At 36.2% G+C, this 27,005-nt stretch overlaps 2 protein-coding genes across 3 annotated transcripts in view; both read left to right on the top strand.

The window, feature by feature from the left end:
• Positions 1-18,438, top strand: part of LOC107562180 (serine/arginine repetitive matrix protein 3-like) — a 69,884-nt gene extending 51,446 nt beyond the window's left edge. The window contains exons 3-8 of the mRNA XM_016246768.1: positions 7,919-8,020; positions 11,633-11,761; positions 13,232-13,309; positions 13,764-13,832; positions 17,652-17,687; positions 18,384-18,438. Of these exons, the coding sequence (XP_016102254.1) occupies positions 7,919-8,020; positions 11,633-11,761; positions 13,232-13,309; positions 13,764-13,832; positions 17,652-17,687; positions 18,384-18,438 (469 nt within the window). The remainder of the gene's footprint in view (positions 1-7,918; positions 8,021-11,632; positions 11,762-13,231; positions 13,310-13,763; positions 13,833-17,651; positions 17,688-18,383) is intronic.
• A 977-nt stretch (positions 18,439-19,415) lies between these two features.
• The window catches only part of LOC107562195 (serine/arginine repetitive matrix protein 3-like), a 19,915-nt gene continuing 12,325 nt past the window's right edge, over positions 19,416-27,005 (top strand). The window contains exons 1-3 of one of the 2 annotated variants that reach the window (XM_016246783.1): positions 19,416-19,445; positions 21,387-21,426; positions 26,286-26,305. In XM_016246783.1, coding sequence (XP_016102269.1) covers positions 21,423-21,426; positions 26,286-26,305 — 24 coding nt within the window. In that variant the 5' untranslated portion in view covers positions 19,416-19,445; positions 21,387-21,422. Of the gene's footprint in view, positions 19,446-21,386; positions 21,427-26,285; positions 26,306-27,005 lie in introns of those variants that run through there. The other variant, XM_016246784.1, reaches the window with a different exon arrangement.

The following is a 27,005-nucleotide window of genomic DNA, read 5'->3' as shown; positions in this document are numbered from 1 at the left end:
TGAATATAAATATTTAATATTTATTAATTATTCATTATTACATTTTTATTTTATTTCAAGTAACGAAAATATTTTTATGGTTTCAGTTATAGTTTATGATGGCTCAACAAAAAAAAATTAATGCAATGTTTGCATTAGTCTTTTTCACTTCGCTTTTCACCCAAAAACAAATGGTGTAGAAACAATTTTCACTTATAAATTGCTAGTAAATTTCACAATTAATTACAAAGAAATGGTAAATAATTGAATTAAATGTGAAACTTTGAAGTAGAAAGAAGTTGATTACTCAAAAAAATAAATTGGTCTAATTTCAAAGTAATTTAATTCTATTAAATTTCAAACATAACAGCATTGAACACTAAATCACTTTATTTAAAAACAAATGACATAAATTAACAGAAATTTCTGTTTAAATCACACCGAGTATTAATTTGAAGTATTGATTATGTAACAGAGTTCATCAAAATAATGTTTATAACTTAAAAGGTTTAATTTGATTAATACATTTTAACTTATATTTTAAACCAACCACACTGTAAAAAGTGTTAACATGCAATCGTTACCTCAAAGAGCTATTTCTACCTAATTTAACCCATTACAGTTTTTTCCAATTGCTAACACACAATTTTTCAAACTAGTCTGGTTTTATCAAAAAACTTAACACAATTCACAAAACCACACACCCAAACTGCAAAATACCTCATATATCCTGCAAAATGAAGCACTGCAACCGAAACTACACATAGCATTATCAAAAGCAAACTTTTGCATGAAATGGCACACACTTCATTCATATTACCAGATTTTTGCCTAACCAGCTACACACTGTTGGGCATAATGAAAAGCACCCCCATCTTTAGTATGCTTTGCCATAATACTAAAATATGTATCAGATTGTTCACATGCACAGAAATATTTGCAGATACACACACACACACTGTTGCAACATTTATTTATTTGTTTATTTATTTGTTTTCACTACAGTAAACAAGTCAGTGCAACATATGCACAGCAGATATATTTACATGGGACTGAACAAAAATATTCTTACAAAAAACAGTAAACTGAAAAAGAAAATTTCAGAAAAAAATATATTACAGTAAAACAAAGAGGCAAGAAAAATAATTAGGCAGCATCTTGCCGCACAGCCGGGTCTGGCCACAACGCCTCGTCAACATCACAGGCAATATCTTCCCTTGCCAGACATCGAGGGAAGAAGCGCCTTGAGTGCCTTATCCATCCCTGAATTGCACCCACATCAATCTCATCACATGCCTCTTCCATGGCCTGCACAAGAGGCATGCGCACAAAGGGCTGCCGGTCGTATACCTTCCACCGCCATGCCGAAAAGAACTCTTCTATGGGGTTCAGAAATGGTGAGTATGGTGGGAGGTATTGCACAAGAAATGTTGGGTGGTCAGCAAACCAGTTTTGGACTGGGGCTGCACGATGAAAGCTCACGTTGTCCCATACTACAACGTACCGGTTTCTTTGATGGTCTGCATCATTCATACGCTCTGGTGGTATGAGAATGTTTTGAAGTCTGTCCAGAAATGTGAGAATATGGGCTGTGTTGTATGGTCCAAGGTTGGCATGACGGTGGAGGACACCATGCATACTGGAGATGGCAGTGCACAGTGTGATGTTCCCACAACGTTGGCCAGGAACATCTATAATGGCTCTGTGGCCAATGACGTTTCTCCCCCTTCTTCTGGTCTTTGCTAGGTTGAACCCAGCCTCATCTATAAAGATGAACTCATGTGGGATTGCATGAGCATCCATTTCCAGTACTCCCTGAAAACAAAGAACAAAAATCAGTCAATATGGTGTTATCCAGTACACTGGGAAACAATGTTGCGTGTAGTGTACTGCAGTCAATATAGTACTTACATCCACATATGCTTGTGTGAACTCTTTGTTTCTTTGAGAGTTTCTCTCAAATGGCACCTTATAAAGTTGTTTCATTCTGATTTGGTTTCGCTTGAGAATGCGAGCCAATGTGGACAGACTGACTCGTTGAATGTTGTTGAATAAGGTGTTGTCTTGGATGATGTGGCTTTGAATTTCTCGTAATCTGATTTCATTATTTTCCAAAACCAAGTTTACAATGGCAGCTTCCTGTACCCCGGTGAACATTTGGCCCCTTCCTCCACCATGGTGTCATCTCTCAGTCCTTCAGAAAAAATTTAATAAAAATATATATAGGGCTTGGACAATGCAGCCTAAATATTTTCCCCCACAGTAGAGTACATTGTACAGGAAACTTGTACAGTTCATGAATGGCTGATGTCATACACTATGTAAACAGGTGTCACCCAACAGATACACTATGACATGGGGTATACTACATGTGTACTACATGAAATTTTGGTTACATACCTGTTCTCCAGTCTAAAGGTCCGGATGACAGAGGCGACAGTAAAACGGCTCAAGTTTGGCTGCACTCGCTGTCCAGCCTCACGCATTGTCAGCCCATGGTTGATGACATGATCTACTAAGGTTGCTCTGATTTCATTTGAAAGTGTTTGTCTTCTTTGGCCATGAACTCCTCTACCTGCTCTCCCCCTCCCTCTCTCTCTTCCTCCCCCTCTTATTCTCAACCTCCCTCTTCCTCTTCCTCTTCCTCTCTCTGCAATGTCTTCCATTGTGGTTGGAAAAAAAAGGTTCTCACCTGTGGTCTTTTCACAGTGCATACATCCTGATTGAAGTGTTAACAATTAACCATTGAGATGTTTGGCCAGGTGGCACATGTAATTGGCCAATTAGCTCATGTAGTGTCATTTTGAATGGCAGTGTTTTGAAATGGCAAACATGTGACTTTATGTCAGATTGTTGTGTCTTATGCAGAGAACTGTGTTCAGTGCATTTAAAAAGTGCCATTTTGAAATGCAAAATGTGTGTAAAGCAGAAAATGTGTTTAGACTTTTGGAGACTTGAGAAGAAGTTTTGCTCTCTGTGTGTCAGTTTAAATAATTGTGCTGTGCATGTCATTTTAGTGTGTTAGCAATTGGAAAAAACTGTAAAATGAGTTTTGTTGTTATAAATTAATGGTTGGTTTAGTGATGTTAATATTTTTGACTTGGAAAAAAAAAAAGTTCATTTCAATGCTACTATTTTTATTTGTGGCAACACAGTAGGTCCACTGAATTTCTTTTTAGAAATGTGTAGAGTGTACACGGCCTGCAAGCGTTTGAGCTTCATGCGTCTTGTTGAGTGGAGGTGTGCTGTTCTATTCTAAGCGACTGGACATGCATTTGTGCACCTGTCGGATGATAAAACAGGTGAAAAAATCTAGCAGTAGTTGGTCGTCTGGCATTTTCTCCCCAGCAGGAACCAATTAGTGGAGTGTTACTGTTGGAGCGGCGCTCTGGCTAATCGCTCCACTGCCAGCGGCTACGCCAGTGGCCCGACGCCTCCATCTGCCCCCACCTCCGGGATCAGACCCGTCCACGGCCAGAGAGACAGGGACGGACAGATGGAGACGAGGATGAGGCTTCATATATCATTTACACGTTCCCTGGAGAAGCGTGCTGAGACTCAGGTCAATGGATGGACGGATAGAAAGATCGACTCCAGTAAGGAAAGATGCAGTCCGTTGTGTAACTGGATTCCCAAACGAGTCTGAAGCTCATAAATATGCACGAGGGCTCCACATGAACGTTTTTTTTTATCAGACCTTACTGTAAACCAACAACCAATCAGATCAACTCATGCTGCATTCAATAAACACTCATTTAATGTCAAGTCCAACATTCGCTTCTTAGGCAGTCTTGGATTTGGAAGTACTTTTCCATCAAGAGCAAAGGTGGAGTGTGTTGTTTTGATGACAAAAAGGCATTTTTGGACATGCATTGTCAGGTTTTTGGGTAGAGGAATGAATTATGAATTAATTGATTCATGAAATGTTGATGACTTCATATCACCAGAGTATGAGAAGGAAATTAAAAAGGTTTCAGTGTGTTAGTTTAAATAGCATGGCAAGACACACTTAAGTTGTTATTGGTTTTTCACAGCCATATGTTGTGTGTAGTTGTATGAGAACTAAATAATCAATTCATATTTATGAACGCTTACTTTTCATTCACTACATTCCAAAGCATAATATCTGACTTTTTACTCTATTTAATTTGAAGAAAAACATGCTTTTTCTTAATGCATTACAGAAACTTTCTTTCAGCAGTTTGAAACATTAACACGGCTTTCCCTTTACCAAAAAACATGAAATAACACTTAATTTCAACATTTATTCTCCATATCCAGTCATCTTCTCTGAGACCAGATAGCATGTCCATTTTGAGCCCATTCTTTTTAATGAACTGGTTTACAAATCACATTTAATGATTCATTTGTGAATTTAGTAGATTAAACTTTCAGGAGCTACCCAGAAAATATGTTCTAAGAATGTTCTCATTAAGTTATGAAAACATTATTTAATTTGTTAAATGTTTTACAGGAATGTTATGGAAACATATACTTTTGCAAACATTGCGGAAACATTACTTTTGAACATTCTGAAACAAGTAGTAACATTTAAAAATGTTCAACTAACGTGCTTCAGAAAAAAAAAATCATGTTTTTGTGAAAGTCATTGTTTTCTAATGTTTTGAGAACATTTGAGAACGTTTGTTCATAACTATGAGAGAACCTTGTCAGAACATTCTGGAAACATTCCTTGTTATTAAGGCAATAACTCAGTGATTCAATAATACGGACATAGCAAGTCAGGTTAACAATAAACACCTAAATTGATCTCATGCACAATAAAACCTGTTTCTTTCGCTGAAAAAAAAAATGCACGAGTTGACAATTTGCCGGTAAAGTCTGCACCATCAGTGTTGATATTATTGATTAATAGGCTGCACTCACGGTTTGTTGCACCGTCCTCTATAATCCGTCTCTATATGCTCAGCATTGAACCGGAGGCTTCATTAGGTGCACAGGGGAGTATATGCTATTAAACGAGGTTAATCAGTGCTATCGATTCACGGTTAAACGAAACAGACAGAAGGTGCATTAATGTCCTAGGAGTCTTTTGCTAATTATGGCGACATTGTTCTTGCCATTATTATCTAATTGGCCTAATAAGGCCTTGTCCATTGTGGCCAGGATGTAGGTGTGTGTGTTACATTTGCTCTTTCCAAACATGTCTAGAGCCCCCTGCAGGTCATGTTTGGCATATGTTTAACATGAGCACATGCACTGCCTTCCACTTATTTTTATAAATAGAAAGTGAAATAGCAAGCAATGTGCAATGCTGAAGAGCTGTATGCTAACATTAATTCATTGAGTGGGATCAGTTGTTATCTCAAATATACTATCGTTCAAAAGTTTGTGGTCAGAAAGACTTAAAAAAAATTAATAGTTTTATTCAGCAAGGATACATTTAATTGATCAAAAGTGACGGTAAAGACAGTTATGATGTTATAAAAGCTTTCTATTTCAAATAAATGCTGCTCTTTTGAACTTTCTGTTCATCAAATAATCCTGAAAAATAAAATGTATCACAGTTTGCACAAACTTTGGTAGTGTGTAAATGTTTATTTCATTTGTTATACAATATTGTGATATTTGGAAGCCCAATAAAATAATTAGTCACAAACGAGATATTAAAAACCATAGTTGATTTGGGAGTTTGGAGCATGTCAGTAAGAAAACATGTCATGCAATGAATGCAGCATCTGTATTAATGGTAAATTTGTTCAAATTATTGTTATGTTTTTGTAAATTTGCAATAAAACTAAATTGTTTGGACAAAATACAATATTACTGTACAATTACAACAGAATATATGTGACCATGGACAACAAAACCAGTCATAAGGGTCGATTTTTTTGAAATTGAGATTTATACATAATCTGAAAGCTGAATAAATACGCTTTCCATTGATGTATGGTTTGTTAGGATAGGACAATTTTTGTCCGAGTGCGATTAATATTTGAGGGTGCAAAAAATTTTTATTATTGAGAAAATCGCCTTTAAAATGGTCCAAATGAAGTCCTTAGCAATGCATATTACTAATGATAATACATTTTTTATATATTTACAGTAGGAAATTTACAAAATTTCTTCATGGAACATGATCTTTACTTAATATCCTAATGATTTTTGGCATAAAAGAAAAATCTATAATTTTGACCCATACAATGAATTGTTATTGGCTATTGCTACAAATATACCCCAGCGACTTAACACTGGTTTTGTGAGTTACATATGATGATTCAATTTACAGCACCTTCACAAGTTGAATAGAAACATAAAAAAGCAAAAACACACCCGATGCACATTCATTATTCATCATTTTGTAGATAAAGAGTTGAAAAATCTTACTCCAACCAAACTGATTTGAACGCACCTGAGGTCATATTCCACGAAATAACCATAGAAATTCATTTTTATCTTGTGTGTGTGTGTGTGTGTGTGTGTGCATATGTCGGAATGGATTTGAAAAAGCAGCATTATCTCCAGCACAAGCTTCTATAGCAGGAAAGTTTGGCTTCAACACAAACATGCACATCATCTTCCTCATGTGCCGCTGTGTGCAGCTGCTCTGGGCAGAGGCTGATAAAACCTGCTATTGTGATGCCATGCATTACCAGCTGAACTGAATGCACAATGGTTGCCCCGGTTACACCAGCCTACTTTAACCAGACAACAGGTGCAGGTTTCATGTGCCGCTGTGTTAAGACCCTTTCACATGATTTACATCAACACACCTTGACATACGCGTCATGTGCTGCTTTGACCTGTGTGTGAAAACCTACTCAGTTCCAAAATCTAGTTAGCTGCCCTGCTGTCTGCTGCCTACACAGTGAGCATGCTGACTAAAATGGAGCTGTGTACATCATTGTGAAATGCGCAGTTGAATTTATTGGTATTATGTTGGTAAGCTGCTGTAATGCATAAAAATGCACAGCACACACAAATATTGGAAACATAGTTATTATTTAAACTACATTTACACTACAAATAATTAAGTACAAGTCACTTCTATTCACCAAGGCTGCATTTATTTGATCCAAAATACAGTAAAATTGTGAAATATTATTACAATTTAAATTTTGGAATGATTTCTGAAGATCATGTGACACTGAAGACTGGAGTAATGATGCTGAAAATTCAGCTTTGATCACAGGAATTTTAAAATATATTCAAATAGAAAACAATGATTAAAAATTGTAATAATATTTCACAATATTTCAGTTTTTACTGTATGTTTTATTAAATTAACGCGTTGAGCAAAAGAGACTTAATCATTCCAAACTTTTGAGTGGTAGTGTAACTATTGCAGTGCTTTTGGGTATTTTTATACTAATAAGTGACAATTTGCTGCATATTTCTCTTCATATGTTTGATTGATTTTTTCACTCTGGAGCACGTCTGTGATGCCTCAACATGTTTCCTATATAGGCAACTCACTAGGTTTTGGAACAAGATTTCAGTTCCATCTCTTTTTGCACAGTATGGGTTCAAATGTTATCAAGTGCACACTGTCGTTTGAGTATGCTGACTGTCAAGTCACTTTGCCACCCACAGATTTCTGCATCGTGACATTGCTCTGGTCCGGCGCCCCCTGCAGGCACCTGTGCACCTCTGAAATCACATTACAGCCAAACTGTGTGGCACGACGGTCTCACACACACACACACTTCGGTAATCTTGTTTACCGTAGTTTTCTCTGGAGAAAACGAGAATGGCCCATTTAATATCCAAACCCTTGGTGGGGCTGAATGTTTCCATGCTGCATTTATTTACGCATTTTTAGCACATCTCTGAAAGTGGCGAGATTAAAACTAGACTTTTACACTTTCTGAAGAAAATGTGAGTGGTGACCCGTGCAAACATTTTTCTGGGTGGTAGCTGACAGGGTTAATTATAGTGGATTGGCTCCTTCCTTTAATGCTTTCATTTTTGTTTGCAGGTATTCCGAAGAAGAAATCCGACAGAAGGTTGGAACGTTTCGGCAGATGCTGATGGAAAAGGAGGGTGTGATAACTCGAGAAGGCTTGCACCCACGTCCACCGTGAGTCAATCACACATGATGTGTGTGTCAGACAGTAAATGAGCAAACGATTGTTCTGCTCTGACCTTATCTTCCAAACGTAATTGAATATAGTGTGTGTTTCCTAGAGACAGTATCGGATAGCATTTGTGTGCGTCGTTGTATTACTGTGATTAACGATAACGCTGACCAGCACTGATAGAAACCATCCATAATACAAATCTCAGTGCCAGTGAATTGATAGTGGATGTTTAATAGATAAATGTACATTAAATACATTTACTAGAACTAGAAACCCTTATTTATGTAACTGGCTGGAAAACCATTTAGCTAAATAATGCAATGCAAAAATGCTTCACATGGATTGAAATTAATTTTTCTTTCTGGTTCATTTACATGAACTGTCTGAATAAACTGATTCACTAAAATGAATCTTTGGGAAATGCCTACTCAATTTTTTTATCTGCTGACGAACACAGAAACTTTATAGCACTAATGCATCAAAATGAAGAGCAAATGATGAAGGTTAGAGGCTTTAGCTATATTGTGTAGTTTATAATCTCATGTTGCCATGGAGGATAATGGGAAATGTAGCTTTGCTGCCTGGCATAAAGACAAGTCATAACGTTGGCTTACATGAAGTCATGTTGAAATAGGTTCCGAAATAAAATCCCACATATATGCCTAATGTGTTTGCTTCAGCCGTACACATACAAACTTTCTTAGCTTGTGGGTGCAGGTCCTTTATCAGAAGCAGAAGGAGATGATCATGATTTAATACTCTTTACAGATCACAAATGACCCTGCGTTAATAGCACAGCCCCAAGGAAACCTCAGCGACCATACATTACCTCCTTCACCCAGAGACCAATCTAATTAAAAAATCCTTTTCATCTTAAATCTAACCTCCTTTTTCTGGCCATTCTGTCCACAAGAATTCAGAGTCTGAGCCATTGTAGCTCTATCAACACAACATCTTAGAAACTTTCTGTTCTTCCAGAGGACCATTATATTGCCATGTTACCCTTCTGTTTCATTACAGGACCCTTATGTTTTGATTTAACCCTTGTGTTCCATCATAGGACCCTTCTAGTATGTTGTCATTGAACCCTTCTTTTATCACAGAACCCTCATTTTGTCATTTAACCGTTCTGTTCTGTCACAGAACCCTTATATTATCATTTAACCCTTCTGTTTCATCACAGGGCCCTTATGTTGTCTTTTAACCCTTCTGTTCCATCATAGGACCCTTCAAGTATGTTGTCATTTATCCCTTCTTTTCTGTCACAGAACCCTTATATTATCATTTAACCCTTCTGTTTAATCACAGGATCCTTATGTTTTGATTTAACCCTTCTGTTCCATCATAGGACCCTTCAAGTATATTGTCATTTATCCCTTCTTTTCTGTCACAGAACCCTTATATTATCATTTAACCCTTCTGTTTAATCACAGGATCCTTATGTTTTGATTTAACCCTTCTGTTCCATCATAGGACCCTTCCAGTATGTTGTCATTTAACCCTTATTTTCTGTCACAGAACCCTTCCAGTATATTGTCATTGAACCCTTCTTTTATCACAGAACCCTAATTTTGTCATTTAACCTTTCTATTTCATCACAGGGCCCTTATGTTGTCTTTTAACCCTTCTGTTCCATCATAGGACCCTTCAAGTATGTTGTCATTTATCCCTTCTCTTATGTCACAGAATCCATATCATTTAACCCATCTGTTTCATCACTGGGCCTTTATGTTGTCATTTAACCCTTCTTTTTTATTTTTACTTAACCTTTATTTAACCAGAAAATAAAAACTCTTGAGATTTTACATTTAGAGGGTCCTGGCCAAGACAGGCAGCACACATAGTTAAACATAAAAACATTTAAACAAATCAAAATGCATTAATTCACATAAACAATACACATCAATCAAAGTACAAATACAACTGAGTAAATCCAAGACAAAATCATTTAAAATGCACTTAAATTCATTGAAAGAGACCAACTCTTTGAGGCAAAATTTAGCTGGTTTCAGATGGTGCAGAATTACTAAATACCCTTTTACCCATATTTGTAAAAATTTTCTTTTATATCATAGGACTGTCAGGCTGTTTATAAAAGCACGTTTGCAGAAGCAGGATGGTGACATTTACCACTGTGATGAAGAAGCTGATCATTATAGCTTTAGATAAGATCTCCTGTAGTAGTGAAATGCTAATTTTAATTGATCAAGACACATGTTAGGAAGGATAATGAGGATAAGTTAAGGCTTTATAATGAGGGAGATAGATTATAAAAAGTGAGTGTAACAGAAAAATAGATCTGTTAGTACCTTACCAGGAATTCCTGTAAAAGCTGGCACCCTCGTTATTATCACCTTTTTCTGTTTCTAAGAAATATTTCTTAGAAGAAAGTTTCTTATTGGTTTTAGAAATTATTGGTAGGGTAAATAAATAGATGTTGACTTCACCCAGATAAAAATGTTTTTGCTCACAGGTTGCTCTTTCATAGATCAGCTTTGTCTCCGATGTTTCTTGTAAATCCCTTAGGAGAAATAAAATTAAGACTTTCATTTCTGATAGCCAGTGTTGGGCAAGTTACTCTGAAAATGAAATCAAATTACTGATTACTCCTTTTAAAAGTAATCACGTTACTGTTCTGATTACTTTATTTCAAAAGTAATTAATAATTAGTTACATTACTAGTTACGTTACTTTTTTCTAAATGAAATTTATGAAATCCCAGTATACACGCTCCCGATAAATATTTGTTATTAAAGCATCAACATTCACAGAACACTGTTATTTTTAACTAAAGCGAGCGGCGGCTGCGTGCATGGTTTGGCATGGCAGAATGCCAGCAAAGAGCGCTGCATTTATAATCTCTAAAAGACATCTCAGTTCATCGCAATCTCACAAATCTCTGTTATAACACAATAAATATATGCATAATGAATCTTTCATAATGCCTACAATTCGTGTGTTATAATGAGAGGATTCGTGAGCACGCACATTCCAGCACTGCATTGCTCAACGCTGCAAACACGTGTTATAGCCTAAATAGAAACTCTGCATTGTACCTGTTAATCATTTATATTTGATATTAGTTCATGTAGCTTTTGTGCAATAGATGAATAACAATTTATCTGTTTTAGATATTTTATGTTTAGATATTTCTATTTTGCGGGTGTCCCGTGAATCATTTTATTCTCCTGCATCCCGTGCACACACACCAGTCTCTGCACTCGCCTATCAAGTCTTGTCCCGTGCCGCTCTCTGTTGCGTGGGGTCTCATGGGAGCAGGTTGACTCGACAGTGTGTGTGCTATATCCTTTTAACCATCTCTAGATTATAAAACACTGCATTCTGTCAGCAATGTAACGCAGTAGTAACATATAGAGACCTCGGCTTGTAACTGTACTCTAATTACTATTTTGAAAATTATAATGTATTAAATTACTCCGTTACTAAAAAAGTAATCAAATTACAGTAACACGTTACTAAGTAATGCGTTACTGCCCAACACTGCTGATAGCACAGTTTGAGACATTGCAAGAATGAGTCATAATAGCTCATTACTGCATTTTAGACCAGCGCAGGTCATGACCTTTGACATTTACCTCCTGCATGCACAGGATCAGGCTGCTTCCTCACGGGGATGAAGATCATATGGAAAACGCTGCGTACATTGACGGCTATGAGGAAGACTATGATTGGGATGGAGAATATTACAAGCAAGATTCAACTGCCTACGATGAGTGCAGGTAAAAACCTGAGAAAGGAAGAACACACAGTGTCTCCTCTGAGCTCAACACCTACAAGCACCCTGAGAGAAATTCTAGAGAAAGTTATTGTTATATTAAGCATAATTGATCCTTCAATATGCTCCATCCTCCTTGGTTACAGTTGCTAGCTTTCTACAGAACATCCCATAGAAATGAACTCGAGATTTATGTGAACTTGTTCATATTCAGGAAAAGATGCCCATAAAGTGCTAAAAATGGATTAACTATTATTGTTGTTGTTATTTAATATTAAAAAATTATATTAAATATGATTGTTAAATATTAAATATGGAGCAATGATGGGTAATTTTACATAATTTGCAAAAAGAAAAACATATTTCAAAGTATGAATGTCAAGATTTATTTAAAGATTTGGAAAAGAACATGCTGCTTAAATCCTCTCTGGGTACCCTGGGTTCTCCTACTATTGACCTGAAAACGAGATAACCATAATTTGATTTGTATCATTTATACAGGTGCATCTCAATAAATTAGAATGTCATGGAAAAGTTCATTTATTTCAGTAATTCAACTCAAATTGTGAAACTCGTGTATTAAATAAATTCAATGCACACAGACTGAAGTAGTTTAAGTCTTTGGTTCTTTTAATTGTGATGATTTTGGCTCACATTTAACAAAAACCCACCAATTAACTATCTCAACAAATTAGAATACTTCATAAGACCAATAAAAAAAAACATTTTTAGTGTATTGTTGGCCTTCTGGGAAGTATGTTCATTTACTGTACATGTACTCAATAAACTTTTTTTTCAAACTAAAACTTTTTGCTTTAATTACTGCCTCAATTCGGCGTGGCATGGAGGTGAAATAAATGAACTTTTCCATGACATTCTAATTTATTGAGATGCACCTGTAATATGATTCAGTTTAAAACCGATCTCGCAGCTCCTCAATATAATTATGTTTTCTTACAAACATGCAAACCTTATGTACTTTTCAAACAGGTTTTTTTTCCCACAAAAATGGTAAACATAAGCAAAATAAATGAATGAATAAAATTATAAACTTGATTGAAATTTCTGTAACTTAATAAATACTATTGAAAACATCTCCTTTATGCAGTTTAATGCAAAATTACTTCATTTCTCACATTACACTGAAGCTGTCTAAATTCGATATGGTGCAATATCAATCGAGTGGTTGTCACTGCATGCAAACTATATCAATATCATGCATTTGTACACAAGAAAAACAACAACAACAACAACTGCAAGCCAGGAGCTTTCATTCTCAAAAACATCATCAACAACAAAATGCTTGCTGATGATGAGAAAAATAACTTTGCTTTCCAAAAATAATTAACAGTGTAACAGATTGGATTACTTATATTAGGAGTAACATAATGTAAAACATTAATAATTTCCCCCAACATATATATATTTATATACACTGCATTTGTTTTACTCCATTTCTTGTCTTTTACTCTAGATCTAAGAGGAAATCCAGCAGTTCACCTTCCCCTCGGCCAAAGAAGAGGAAAAAGAAGAAGGCAAGAAGACACAGTCGGTCAGTTTGCTTTCTGTGATTTAATGCAGTGCAGCATCATGTTCTGAAAAGTCAGTTCTCCCGACAGCCAGTATACTGTGCATAGGATGCATATGTTCTGTTTGCAATGCATAGAATACCCAATAACCCACAACACCGACCGGACGAGCAGTATCCAGCAATGCAGTGTGCTCAAATTAACCTGTAATTGCCAGTGTGATCTCTTACTTGACTCATTTTGAGTTTTTTGAGCCAAAAATGGAAATTTAATATTTAGAGGTTTGTTCAGATTACACAAATCCAATGTATAAGCAGTAGTACTAGTAAAGCTTGACATACTTTATCAAGAAACAAAAATGCGAGAGTGAAAAAGGTCAAGAAGAACATTTAAATATAATTGAATGAAAAAATGGAAGAGAGTGACGGCATGTGCTTGTGTGATATTTCATTGTTGTTGTGTTTGTGTGACCCACAGAGCTGACAGCCCGTCTCCAACCCGCAGAGACAAGAGGAAGAAAAGCGGAAAGAAGCACAAAAGAGACAGGTGTGTGTGTGTGTGTGTGTGTGTGTGTGTGTGTGTGTGTGTGTGTGTCACAGGCACACATCATTCGCCGATTCGCCGATTAACAGGGTCGTTTTGTGATTTAGCGTATATATCACAGTGTATTCAGAGTTTGTGAATGTTTGTCAGAGCAGCTTTGCGTGTGGTTTGTGTGGAAGATGATTGTGTGTGTTACTCTGTAGGAGTGTGTGAGGTGTGTGTAGGCACTGTGGAGAACACTTGACTGTGTGTGTGTGTGTGTGTGTGTGTGGTTGGGTGTGAGCTATAGTTTGAGTGTGTGTGTGTGTGTGTGTGTGTGTGTGTCAATCACACAGGTGTACATCATTCGCCGATCAATTAACACTGATTTCCCAGCCAATATTTATTAGAGTATGCAAATTTTCGGTATTCATGCATGCCACACAAATACCATCATAACCTACTACGTTAGCCAAAATCTGCGTTATGCACAGAGCACATTGCATGAGATATTGTATCCCACGATGCAATGCACTAAATCTAAACTTCCATTTCTAATGAGACGAATAAACTGACCATGATTTTAACCTCTACTCTACTTTAAATATCTGTTTTTATATCCGTATTTTATCATATTGACCTGCTATTTGCTTAGCTTTCAAAGGTTTCACACACAAGACTGGATTAAAAATCAAAATAAAATGTCTGTTTCCGTGATGATGACTGTCTGGAAACTCTCCAAAATAAACCTGTAGCATACAATCTAAAAAATAATTCAGTGGCTATGTACTGTAAACATCACAATAATAAATAACTTTACTATCTTAATAAAATCTCTGAATATCACTTAAGTGAAGTTGAACATAGCAAAATAAATGCCTAAAAATCCAACAGGTGATTTTGTATAAAATTTGTAATTTGTATTCGAGTAACAAATTATATTTTTAAGATATATTTAGTATTTTTATGCTTAATATGTTAAATATCAATCAGTATATTCAAGAATGGATTATGCTGATCAGTTTCAAGAACTACAATTTTTACTCATTCTATATCAGTATTCTATATTTTAACAACAACTTACGGAAAGAGTTGGAACTGGACACGATTAACAATCGCATGCAGACTTTTGTATTACATTCTGAGAACAGCCTCAGATTCTAATATTAACAGAAAATGGCTTGGGCAGATTTAAACTGTTCTTGTTAATATTTTATTATTAGCATTTGTATTTTGACCAGAAGCATCAAGGACTAGAGCAAACTCAACTCAATGTCCAAAAATAGCACCAGGCATGAACAAGAAAAGCCTGCTTTACACAAAGACCTTTCTGCATTCATCAAATATTCATGATATTGTTATGTCAGAAATATCGGCAGTATTTTGTGCCTTTACAGCCTTAAAAAAATGTCCTTGTCTAAATGTTGATAAACGGATGTGTCAGCATTTTAGATGCTTTGGTTTCTGTCTCTATTATTGCACTTAGTGTGTGTATATCCGTGTATCACTATGCAGGTTTCTTCCGAGTTTCCTCTAGTCATGACCTCTACTCTATTAAAATTCATAAGGTGGTTTTTCACATAGCAGTCTGTTTTGAAAATGCTATATGATTCTCTGTATAATATAGTGGTCTTGACATAGAGTTCCTGTAGAGCACAGTGCTAGCAATTCTAAGGTCATGTGTTCAATTCCCAAGGAACACAAACTGATAAAATATGAAGCTTGTATGTAATGCTAGTCACTGTGTATAAAAGCATCTGATGAATGAATAATTTATTCTGAATTTCCTGCCCACAGGCTGATAGAGTTTCATATGTCCTCTTAAGTGTGTATTCAGTTTTTACTTCATGTATTTTGGCTTGTGCCTCTAGTGTAAAGATATAAGAGATTATTTTTTTTATTTATCTGATTTATTATATATATATATATATAATATTTATTGTGCATATATATACAATAAAAGTTATTTATATTTTATAAAAATATATAAATGCACACATACATATATATTTATAATGTGATTAACACACTTGATACACACACCAACATGTATATTCCTCCAATTCAATGCAGTCTTCTCTGAACAGGACAGTGAATTTCTTTTTATTCATCTCACGTTACTCTGACAGCTTTATAACAGCTTTCTTCTCTCCTGCCTTTTTTTCTATATCAAGAAAACATGACAGGATCCGTCAGGGATGCTTGGGTGCATGTGTATCTGTTTGTGTCAGGTGTATATAATAGCGAACACACTACGGAAACATGCTGGATCCTTGTGTCAGTGTCTTATTACAGCAGCTTCAATACTGTCAGACTGTGTGTGAGGGGGAAAAGTGGGAAAGAGAGTTAGAAATTGAGCGCAGAAACAGAGTCAGTTTCTTCTGACAGTATGGATTGAGCAGAGATGTTTGAAGGTTCTGTGTTAAATCACCTCAAAAAAAAAAGTTGCTAAAACAGATGTACATACAGTGACCCTCAAAAAATATATAGATATTTCAATCACATTTAAAAATGAATGTCATTGCATTGGATATAAAATATTATTTAAATGCCACATCATCTTTTCTCTTCACTAATGCCACTTTTCTTCATTATTTTTGCTCAGTGTCTTTTAATGCTGATGTTTCTTTGATTTTTAGTGGATGTCTAAAGTCAGTTCTCCTTGAATTATTAACTTGCCACAACACTAGATCAATCTTTTATTCATTTCAAACCAAACAAACTTATTTTTGTCAAATGTTTTGTTTGAAAAGCGTGATTGTGCATCTTTCTTAACTCTTTGCACGCCAGCAGTTTTATTCTAGCTTCATGCATTATTTTTTTATCAACACTTGAATGTGGGATAGTTTAATGAAAGAAATCATGTTTTCATCAAATACTATGTCCTGATAAGCACAGCCCTAGACCACTTCCTGGATCGACATTTCATTCGGTAATGTTAGGCAGTTTTGATTTATATGCTGTTTGATGTTTGATGATTGTGTTATTTCTTTATAAGATGATTGTTTCTTCTTTGCCTGTGTTTGATTCAAAGATTCAGCACTCTTTCAGAAGTTATTTAATAGTGCCTCCTACCTTATAACAGTGAAAACACAGAAAGCTGGAAAATTCCATCAATGACAGGGAAAGAATTAACAATAAATTACTTTTGCTTTTGTATTCTGGTATAATCTGATGCATGACATTCAGACTTTTAAAGGCACAATATGTAAGATTTTTTAATTAAAATATTCAAAAACCACTAGAACAGTGTTATATATTTTGCTGACTTGTGTACTTATGTGGCGTCTGGACCAATCAAACACACAATATATATTTTGTTTTTATATTTAACAAATACTCTGTAACCCCCCTCAGTTAACAAGCCATGCGAGGACCCATGAACCCTTCCCCCCCGGAATGCGTAACACCCCAGGAAGTCGAACAGGCCTCTTTGTTGCATGGCAACCAACGCTGATATCACTGGGTTTATTGGCCAAAAGAATGTAAGCAGGGAAAATCCCTGCATGTCCCAGGACAAAGGCAGAATAGAAATGGACTGTGCTCTAATTAATTCATAGGAAAACCTTTCTTTAAATGAACACAAGGTTGCGTAGGCTGCGGGGATGAAGACCACAACTCTCATGATTCCACACTCAGTCACGGCGTCATCAAATAACACCTTTGTCTCTTTGTTTATTTTGAATATGTGCCCTCTAGCGGCGAAAAATTACATATTGTGCCTTTAAGCCTGACTTCAGGTTGAATGTTGAAGCTTAAAACTACAAAATCCACTGATGTAAACAGCAGCAGTTTTCTGGTGGTCATAATCTAATATCTAACCCAGCATTTCCTCTGTCTCAGGTCCACATCTGGCTCAAGGAGGAAGAGGAGACACAGGTAAACACTGATCTAATCCCAGATCTGTTAGATTTTATGGTCTGGGAACTGTGCTGGATTCATATTAGTTCTGCAGAGCCAACATCCACTTCACAGTTTGTTCAAGAGCCATCCATTGACATATAAAGGGGCCAGCCACAGATTATTTTGCTTTGTATGTGCTGTTTAGTGGCTGATAAATCAAAAGTCGATGATACCGCAGTAGTAGACTGGCCTAGAAAACACTCGTTCAATAGCAGTCTGTCTCTTTGAATAGTTGTGCAAACAACACTGAAGAAAACAGCATAAGTATTGATCATTTCACAGACATCATTCAGAAAACAAGTCAGAATATGCAGTTCAGCTCATGGACGTCTACACTCTCAGAAAATGTTTTACAAAATACTGTCACCTTTGAAAAAGGTACACCTTTGCACCCCTAAAGAGTGCATATTAGTACTTTAAAAGTACATATTAGTACCTAAATGGTACATTATAGTACCTTTTGAAAAGGTACTGCCCCAGTGAAGACTTTAGTACCTTTTTTCTGAGATTGTAGTGTCGTGAACAAAACTGAGTATCAGAAGTGTTCACTGAAGCGGCTGTACCTTGTAAACTCAACATAATTTACCATAATTCTGTTTTGATTTTTAAGACTTTACGCTTATTTAGTTAGATGATTTCTTATTTAGTTAGATGTGTTTGTTTTCTCCTCAGATCTGGGAGCCCCAAAAACAAACACAAAGACAAGAGCAAACAGAAGAAGAGGTGAGGAATGTTTATTCTGCAGTTTGCTTCTAAAATGCTCAGAATTTTGCTTTCATGCATCTTAATGCCTCAGTCTGACAATAAAAATCCAATGCGCTGATTACAGAGTTTAAGGATATTAATTTTCTAAGCAATCAGAGTTGTGATTTTTCACTTGGGATAGTAAGCTAGCACACAGCAACCATCTAGAATACCTTAGCAACTACCTAGCACTGACAACCACTTGAAACATTTTAGAAACCACATAGCAACACCCTGACAACCACCCACAACACCCTAGTAACCGTCTAGAACAACAAAGCAACCACCTAGTAATGCACTGACAACCATTTGAAACATTTTAGCAAATGCATAGCAACACCATAGCAACCACCCACAACGATCTTGTAACCATCTAGATCACACTAGAAACAACCTAGCAATGCACTGACAACCAGTCAAAATCAAATGCATTGCAACACCCAGACAACCACCCACAACACCATAGTAACCATCTAGAACACCCTGGAATCCATGTAGCAATGCTGTCAACTTAGATCTTTTTAGCAACCACATAGCAACACCCAGCAATCACCGACAACACTCTAGTAACCATGTTATATGCCATAGCAACCATCTAGTAATGCACTGATGGCCACTCAGAACATTTTAGCAAATGCATAGCAACACCATAGCAACCACCCACAACGATCTTGTAACCATCTAGATCACACTAGAAACAACCTAGCAATGCACTGACAACCAGTCAAAATCAAATGCATTGCAACACCCAGACAACCACCCACAACACCATAGTAACCATCTAGAACACCCTGGAATCCATGTAGCAATGCTGTCAACTTAGATCTTTTTGATAGGTACAAACAAGAAGGAAGTCACTCCAGCCACAGCCCACCGCCGCCCCTCAGCGCTGACCAGCCAATCACGTGGCAGAATGGCAACCACAGCGTCCGTGTCCGCAACGGCAAAGATTCGGGAGCCAATCACATGGAGGGAAATAAAGGGAACGATGTATGTAGTCTCCTCTACTTTACCTCCATCTGTTCTCTGCCGTTTACACTACTAATCCCCCCCCCCACACACACACACACACACCATGTTCAACTGATTCAATCATATCTGTGTGAGCTGACTCTAAATATCTCTTTTCCCTCTTTGGCTCCATTCCGTGAGTTTTTCTGTTCTCAAGCCATTTTTGTGTTTGTTGGGAAGGGGTTTTGTTTTGTCGAGACAGATGTCCATCATTTTCCTTCCGTAATAATGTCATGCTTTATTTTACGTACAAGCCATGTTGACTTTTTCAGTTCTAGAAAGAGAAGGAATGGAAAAGCTGAGGACATGTTTAAAAGGTTTTTTTTTTTACAGTGAAAACTAAAATGCAACCAATTGTTGAATATGTCCATCCCAAAGACAAACTGATGGTTGTGGCATCTTGCGACATACAGTACTATTCTTTTACATAATAATATACTAATTCAGTGGCTGGTGTTGGATAACGTCCCATGAAGGAAACATTCGATGCCTCAACCAGATTAATTATAGATATTTTGGTAACACTTTTGCTTCATTTGTTAACATTAGTTAACTAAATTAGTTAACATGAACTAACAATGAACAATGTAAATGGGTGCCGTCAGAATGAGAGTCCAAACAGCTGATAAAAACATCACAATAATCCACAAGTAATCCAACCACTCCAGTCCATCAGTTAATGTCTTGTGAAGCCAAAAGCTGAGTGTTTGTAAGAAACAAATCCATCATTAAGATGTTTTTAACTTCAAACCGTTGCTTCTGGCTAAAATACAAATCCATAATCCATAATAACGCTTCCTCCATTGAAAAAGTCCATCTGCTGTTGTCTCTCACATCAAAATCCACCCACATATTTGTTCAGAGCTGTTCTGGACTGTTTTGGCTTGTAAACAGTGTTTGATCTGTGCAGACTTCTCTCCTGATTCAGATTAGATAACTTTTCACTGGAGAAAGCTATATTATGGAGAGAGGACTTGTATTTTAGCCAGAAGCAACGGTTTGAAGTTAGAAACATCTTAATGATGGATTTGTTTCTTACAAACATGCAGCTTTTCACTTCACAAGTCATTAACTGATGGACTGGAGTGCTGTGGATTACTTGTGGATTATTGTGATGTTTTTATCAGCTGTTTGGACTCTCATTCTGACGGCACCCATTCACTGCAGAGGATCCATTGCTGAGCAAGTGATGTAAAGCTACATTTCTCCAAATCTGATGAAGAAACTAATGATGAAGAATCTACATCTTGGATGGCCTGAGGGTGAGTATATTTTCATTCATGGGTGGACTATTCCTTTAAGGCACTGTGAACTAACATGAACAAACAAGTAATGGTTGTATTTCTATTAACTAACATTAACAAAATATTAATAAATGTTAATTTTAGTTCATGCAACTAATGCTAACGAATGAGGCCTTATTGTAAAGTGTTACTGCTATTTTTTAAATCAGTGTGAGCTTCAGATATAAATCATTTAAAAACACTTTTTGTTTTGTAGCTTTTTGCTTATCTTGTACATTTTATTATATACCACAAAATGTCAGAGCAGTATATTAGAAAGACAGTAAGGAGGAATGAATTGCGGCGATCATCTTTATTTTATATAGTAATAGTGCTACATTAATTGAATTTATGCCCAAAAGAATGACGACATATGACATATTTTGATTGTTAAATGATTATTTATCTAATCTTTGACCTGCGTTTGGAGAGACTCTTTGTTCAGATATCTGGTTACACTTACTATATCTGGGACGGTTTGCATGCAGTTTTTCAGACGTTCTCATGCTCTCTCTCTCTTTCCTTTCATTTGCTCAATTCATCCCTCTGTTTTGTTGATTTCTTGACCTCTGTGAATTCACATGATCTTTTCCCACAAATAAATGCCCAAACTTTTCTGTCTTGTTTGTGTAAAAAGCACTCATATGATTTGGAACTGGACCGAGTAGATTAAATGGGTATGTCTACTAGTTTTCTTTTCAATACAGTTGAAACTCAAATTTTCTGCTCAGTTTTACCGTAGCCACCCTTTTCCAGATGTGTATCAGGTGTTCAAAGAGCCGATGATCTGTGACCTGCAATCAGATCGTCCCTTATTATTGATCATTTCTTTAATGTAAGGTGAAGAACTATTAATCAAGAGAGGTGTCATCAGACACTTTTAGCCAATCAGCCGTCATTCCTGGTTCTGCTGAGAGGATGAATGAGTCTGAATGTTACAATCACAGATAAGAAATATGTGGATGCTGCATTTGGCGGATCAGGATTCATCATTAGCACTGCCATCTTGGAAAGGTCAATGGATTGAAATATTATATTGTCCTTTATAAATAGTTTATCGTATTCTTCAGTTTATGGCGTGTGTTTCAGATTAGGAATGTTGATTGAATTGATTTTAGTTTAGCAAACAGGTAGCTAAGTATTTTAGACACAATGTTGACTGTTCTATTTCACCAAAGAAAATAGTTCCAAACAAAGATCAGAACAGAAGTATTGCGCATTCTCCGAGCAACACTCTGCGTTTTTGTTACTGAATGATTCTGCCAACTCTCTCGAGACAGATAAGCAACATGCACATTGAAGTTTGTAAAAGCTGATAGAACACTGATGAAAATATTGATGATATTTTATTTTCTTTTTTACATTAAACATCTTAAAGGTGCTGTATGTAGGATTGACACAGAGTGGTTGAACTAGGTATTGCAGTCCAAATTCAAAATATTGGAGAGGATTTTTTTCACCTGGCCTCTCCTCCTCAGACTTGACGCACACGCAGGTCGCCAGATTGACACCAACAGCAACGAGCGCACTTGACGATGAATGAAATGAAATACGCTGTGTTTTCCACCAACTGGCAACCCGGGGTGACGAAATACAATTGGGTAAACTGGCAGTGGGCGGGTTTCACAAACCAAAACAGAGACCCACATTCCGGCCCGGAACGTACATTTTCAAAGCAGAATAACTGACTGAAGCATTGTTTTTCAGATAAACTAGCATGTTTCTTAAATATCTGCAAACATATTATGGTATGTTTATGCTTTAGTAGAGTCAAAAACTTACATACAGCACCTTTAAATATTACATATACGTATGTAACATAATGTGTATTTCCATCACAGGTTTGCTCTTAAATTTCACATAAGGTGGTATTAAAAAGGTCCTAAAAAGTCTTACATTTAACGTATCTGTAGACACCCTGAAATATATGTTTTTAGATATAATATAATGTTTCGTTATTATATCCAAAAACATAATATATTTGTTCATTTTATTTATTTATGACCCTGTAACTTCAAGCAGCTCAATGATGATAACTATATCATTTATAAGAGTGGTTTACCAATACTCGTCTGCAATAAGCAGAATTGTATGGCGATTCATAACTTGTTATTTAGATTCGTTTATTCATATTGACCTTTCCAATATGGTGGAAATGCTAATGCATTGTGGTCATTAGAACGATTGCTAATTTGATAATGCTTTTAAATACCCCCCCCCCCCCCCCCCCCAAATCAACATTTAATACTGCATCTGTATCTGTGGTCACAACGGGCTACAGATTCATGAATTCTCTCTTGGGTAACGGCTGACAAATCTCCACTGACAAGAGCCGGTTCAATGCCATTGGTGACTTCAGGCGGTTTTCATCGACATTGGTTTCTAATGCTCACTTTTCACTTGCACTTGATATATTAATATACATTCTTATAGTGTAACTAGGTGTTTGTTTCCTTCCTGTCAACATTTGAGTGGTGTAATGTACGTCTAGATGTGTGACAGGGACAAACGGACGCTCTGTAAGAATTAGCCAACAGCAAACTACGCTAACTAGGGTCATTAGGTAAAGTTGTTACACTAAAAGGGACCCAAGCCATTTGGATTCTCTTCCTAAGCGAATGTGGCATCTTTGCATCCTTTGTTGAAAGACTTTTGACAATTGCTGAGAGCAAAACTCTACTTTTAGATTTAGCAACTGCCGAGCACTAAATTCTCATTGCGCAGACCAATTGATAACGATACGGCTTAACGAACATGACTGGGGTCCCTTTGAGATGTTAGTCGTCCATCCTAGAAGTGACCGCCCTCCACCCAACACCCCTCTCCCTTCACCCGTTCATCTGTGCTGTCCGTTGTCCCGACATGCTTTCTCTTTTCCCATTAAACCACATTGCGCATGCATGGCCATCGATATTTACGTTCCTTCTAGCAAATTGGATTTGTTGAGATTTTGTCACACCCTAACGCTCCTTAACGTACGGTAGAATGTGGCTGCACATGTGTCCAAGCGAAAAAGACAGCAATTCATATAGATTGCTTTGGGGGTTTCTTATTTCTGATTCATTTTGTTTGGGTTCTTTGTCGTTTTTGATTTTTTTCTTTTGTATGTCCACTCTTTTGTTTTGCTTCGTTTCGTTGGAATTGTCTCCTTTAGTCTGTGGATCAATTATCTTAGCCTGGATACTAAAAGAATTCATTGTCTTTTTCCCATTTGGCTGCGGAGAATTTTCCTTTCTCCTTTTTGTTTTTCCTTTTTCTTCCTTTGTTTTGTTGATATTGCATACGTGTCACTGATTGAAGCGGAAGGTAGGTAACGCTCTGCCTACGCACGTGGAGAATGTGACAAGCACCCTAGCTTGACATCAGTGTCTCTCTCTCTCTTTCTCTTTGTTTATCTGAGGAAAACCAAAGGTTGGCGGGTTGTTTTTCATTGTTTTCCTTTTGCTCTATTTTCATTCTTTTTTCTTTCGATCTGAAATCTATCTTTGCTTTCATGCTTCAGTCTTCAGTACACTGCCCTCCCCACAGGTCCATCTCTTGTCTGCGTTTTATTTGATTTTTCTTATTTTTCGGTATAATGCATTTCCTGTCTGTGCCGCATTCCTTTTGTCTTTGGTGAAATGGTACATGTCTTATGATTTGGTTACTTTCCCTCCTTTTTATTTTTGGGATACACAAGGGCTGTTTCTGAAGTATCTGGGGTTTACGTTCAGCTGTGTTATTTTTTTATATACATATATATATATATATATATATATATATATATGATATTATTAGTTGTTTTTTGTGTGTTTGAGGTCGATCAGAAATCCTTGCCTTCCAGTGGTAATAAAAAAGAAACAGATGAATAGTTTAACACATTGACATTGCTTTGCTCCGTATAATATTTTAGCCTCAATTTTCAATTCTGCTGCTAAAGATGATTGGTTTCAAGTTTAATTTATTTATAAAGCACATATAAAACAACCTTGGTTGACCAAAGTGCTGTACTAAATTGCGTAGGTCCATCACCCAAATTAAAATGTTGAAAGCACAAGAATACAGATCGTTTTTTAAAGACACTGTTGACACTGTAGTCGCTGTTCGGATAGATAATGGCAATTGTTCCATAAATTGGTCTCAGCTGTGAAGTCTTTTTTAAAAACCGCATGAAATCCAAATGAAAGTTTTGTGAATTGTGAATTTGAGCTGATCCATACACTGAAAACAATTTGGTGTATAAACAATTTTCACTCGGATATTGCTAGTAAATTTCACAACCAGCAGGTAACATATTAAATTGAATGTAAAATTTTGATCAGATCATATTACACCCCAAAATCAAAAAGAAAAAGCATATGTTTTGCATATTGCATATATAAAAAATATTTGTATTTTCAACAGTTTTTGACAATTTTATATTCCATCCATCCATTCATCCCTTATATTATTATGGTTACACTTTATTTCGATAGTCCACTTTAGACATTCTACTAACTATAAGTAACTTTGTAACTGCATGTCAACTACGTGTCAACAAATTCTAATTAATTTGCAACTGCATGTCTACTAATTCTCAGAGTAGACTTAGGGTAGGTTAAGGGTTAGTAGAATAAGTTGACATATACTTGCAAAGTTTCTGATAGTCAGTATGTTGTATGTTGTTGACCCATCAAAATAAAGTTAGAAGATATTAAGCAGACATTCTACTAATACTCTAATGACTGCTAGTTGACATGTAGTTGCAAAGTTACTTACTGTTAGTAAAATGTCTAAAGTGGACTCGAAATAAAGTGTTACCATTATTATTACTAAAATTTTTTAAATTTTATTATTACGATTATGCATATATATTTTATTTATCTATCTGTTTTGCATTACAGAAAAGGTGTCAAATTTTCTCAATTAAAAACATTTTTATGCAAAATATGATTTTTATTTGGATTTTTGCATTAAAGAAAAGAACATTTTGGCATAAAATGCACTTATATTCCCAAATAAAAACAATTGTATTGTCCAAAATAACAGGCCTCATTGACTTTATGCAAAATATGATTTATTGTTCCTTTCTTTTGGTTATGGGGTGCATTATGACTGTTAAAGTATCCTCAGTACTGTATGTGCTACCGCAACTTTCTGTTTCAACAAGAAATGCATGACACAGAAAACAACAGCTTGTTGAGCCATTTCATGGGTTCTTTAATTCAACTGATGGATAACCCATAATACACGTTCAGTTAAATGTTTTTACTCAGACACTGGTGAAACCAGAGCATCCATTCGTAACACATTACAGTCACCGTTAAAGCTTGAAGACCACATTGAGTCGCTGTTAAAATGTACTCAGACTGTTCGCGGTCCAGCCCGCACACTGTGAGAACCGTTTGAATTTGATTTGTTTTGTGTGTCTTTTTCTCTTTGGTTTGATTTTCATGCATTGTTTCATACTCACTATCCAGGGAAGGGTGTTGTGTCTTTTTCTCTTGCATTTTGTGAATCTAATGATGCACTTATGTTGCCCCACTTTTCCCTTCTCTTCATACCTTACCTACTAAAGGAGGGAATACCACTTTATTGGTAAGTGGATGTTAACCAAAAGGGAGTTGAAAAACAGAATAACCTTTTAAAAAAGCTATTAAAACAGGAAATGGGTCGCTGTTCACATCTCAGCAATTGTCTGCAGGACAAAACAAATCTACAAGCAAGTTCTATTGAGTAGTGGACCAATTGTTTTCTAATTCGATTGAATCTATTCTTGTGAATCTTTATTTCGTTCCTTCCATTTCTGTGATGTTCCGTCAAGTTGTCTTTTTTTTATTTTCTAGTTTTATTTTTCACCTTTTTGTTTGTAGCTCTTTCTGAAATTGACAAAGTCCTCTTTCTCTTCTACTGTATATTCTCCAGTCTCTTTTGCTCTTTATATTCTCTCTAAACTTTTTTTTCTTTCAGAGTTTCGCATATTTTCCCTCTCTCCCTTTTTTGTTTCGATTTTCTTTCGGGACTATTCTTTTCAAATCATTATGGTTTTGCATGCCGAGTATTGCATGCGCTGCACAATAGAGGACTGTCTATAAGCCAGAGAACAATCCTAGCACTTTCTTTTAGATATTTTTTTGCCAAGTACACGATAACGCTCTTCCACCCAGGAGGAAAAAGACTCTAATTTCACTGTTCTCTTTCTGTTTTTTTTTTTCACATTTATTTATTTTTTTCCTTTTATTTGTTGGTTATAATTCATCTACAGAAGCTTCGATCTCTGGCTCCGTCTCCCTCGAGC

This window comes from Sinocyclocheilus grahami, unplaced genomic scaffold, assembly GCF_001515645.1.
Source record: "Sinocyclocheilus grahami isolate Dianchi unplaced genomic scaffold, SAMN03320097.WGS_v1.1 scaffold811.1, whole genome shotgun sequence".
In the NCBI taxonomy this organism is placed as follows: Eukaryota; Metazoa; Chordata; class Actinopteri; order Cypriniformes; family Cyprinidae; genus Sinocyclocheilus; species Sinocyclocheilus grahami.
The sequence above is the reverse complement of the archived record's forward strand: the minus strand, read 5'-3'. Positions and strand labels throughout refer to the sequence as shown.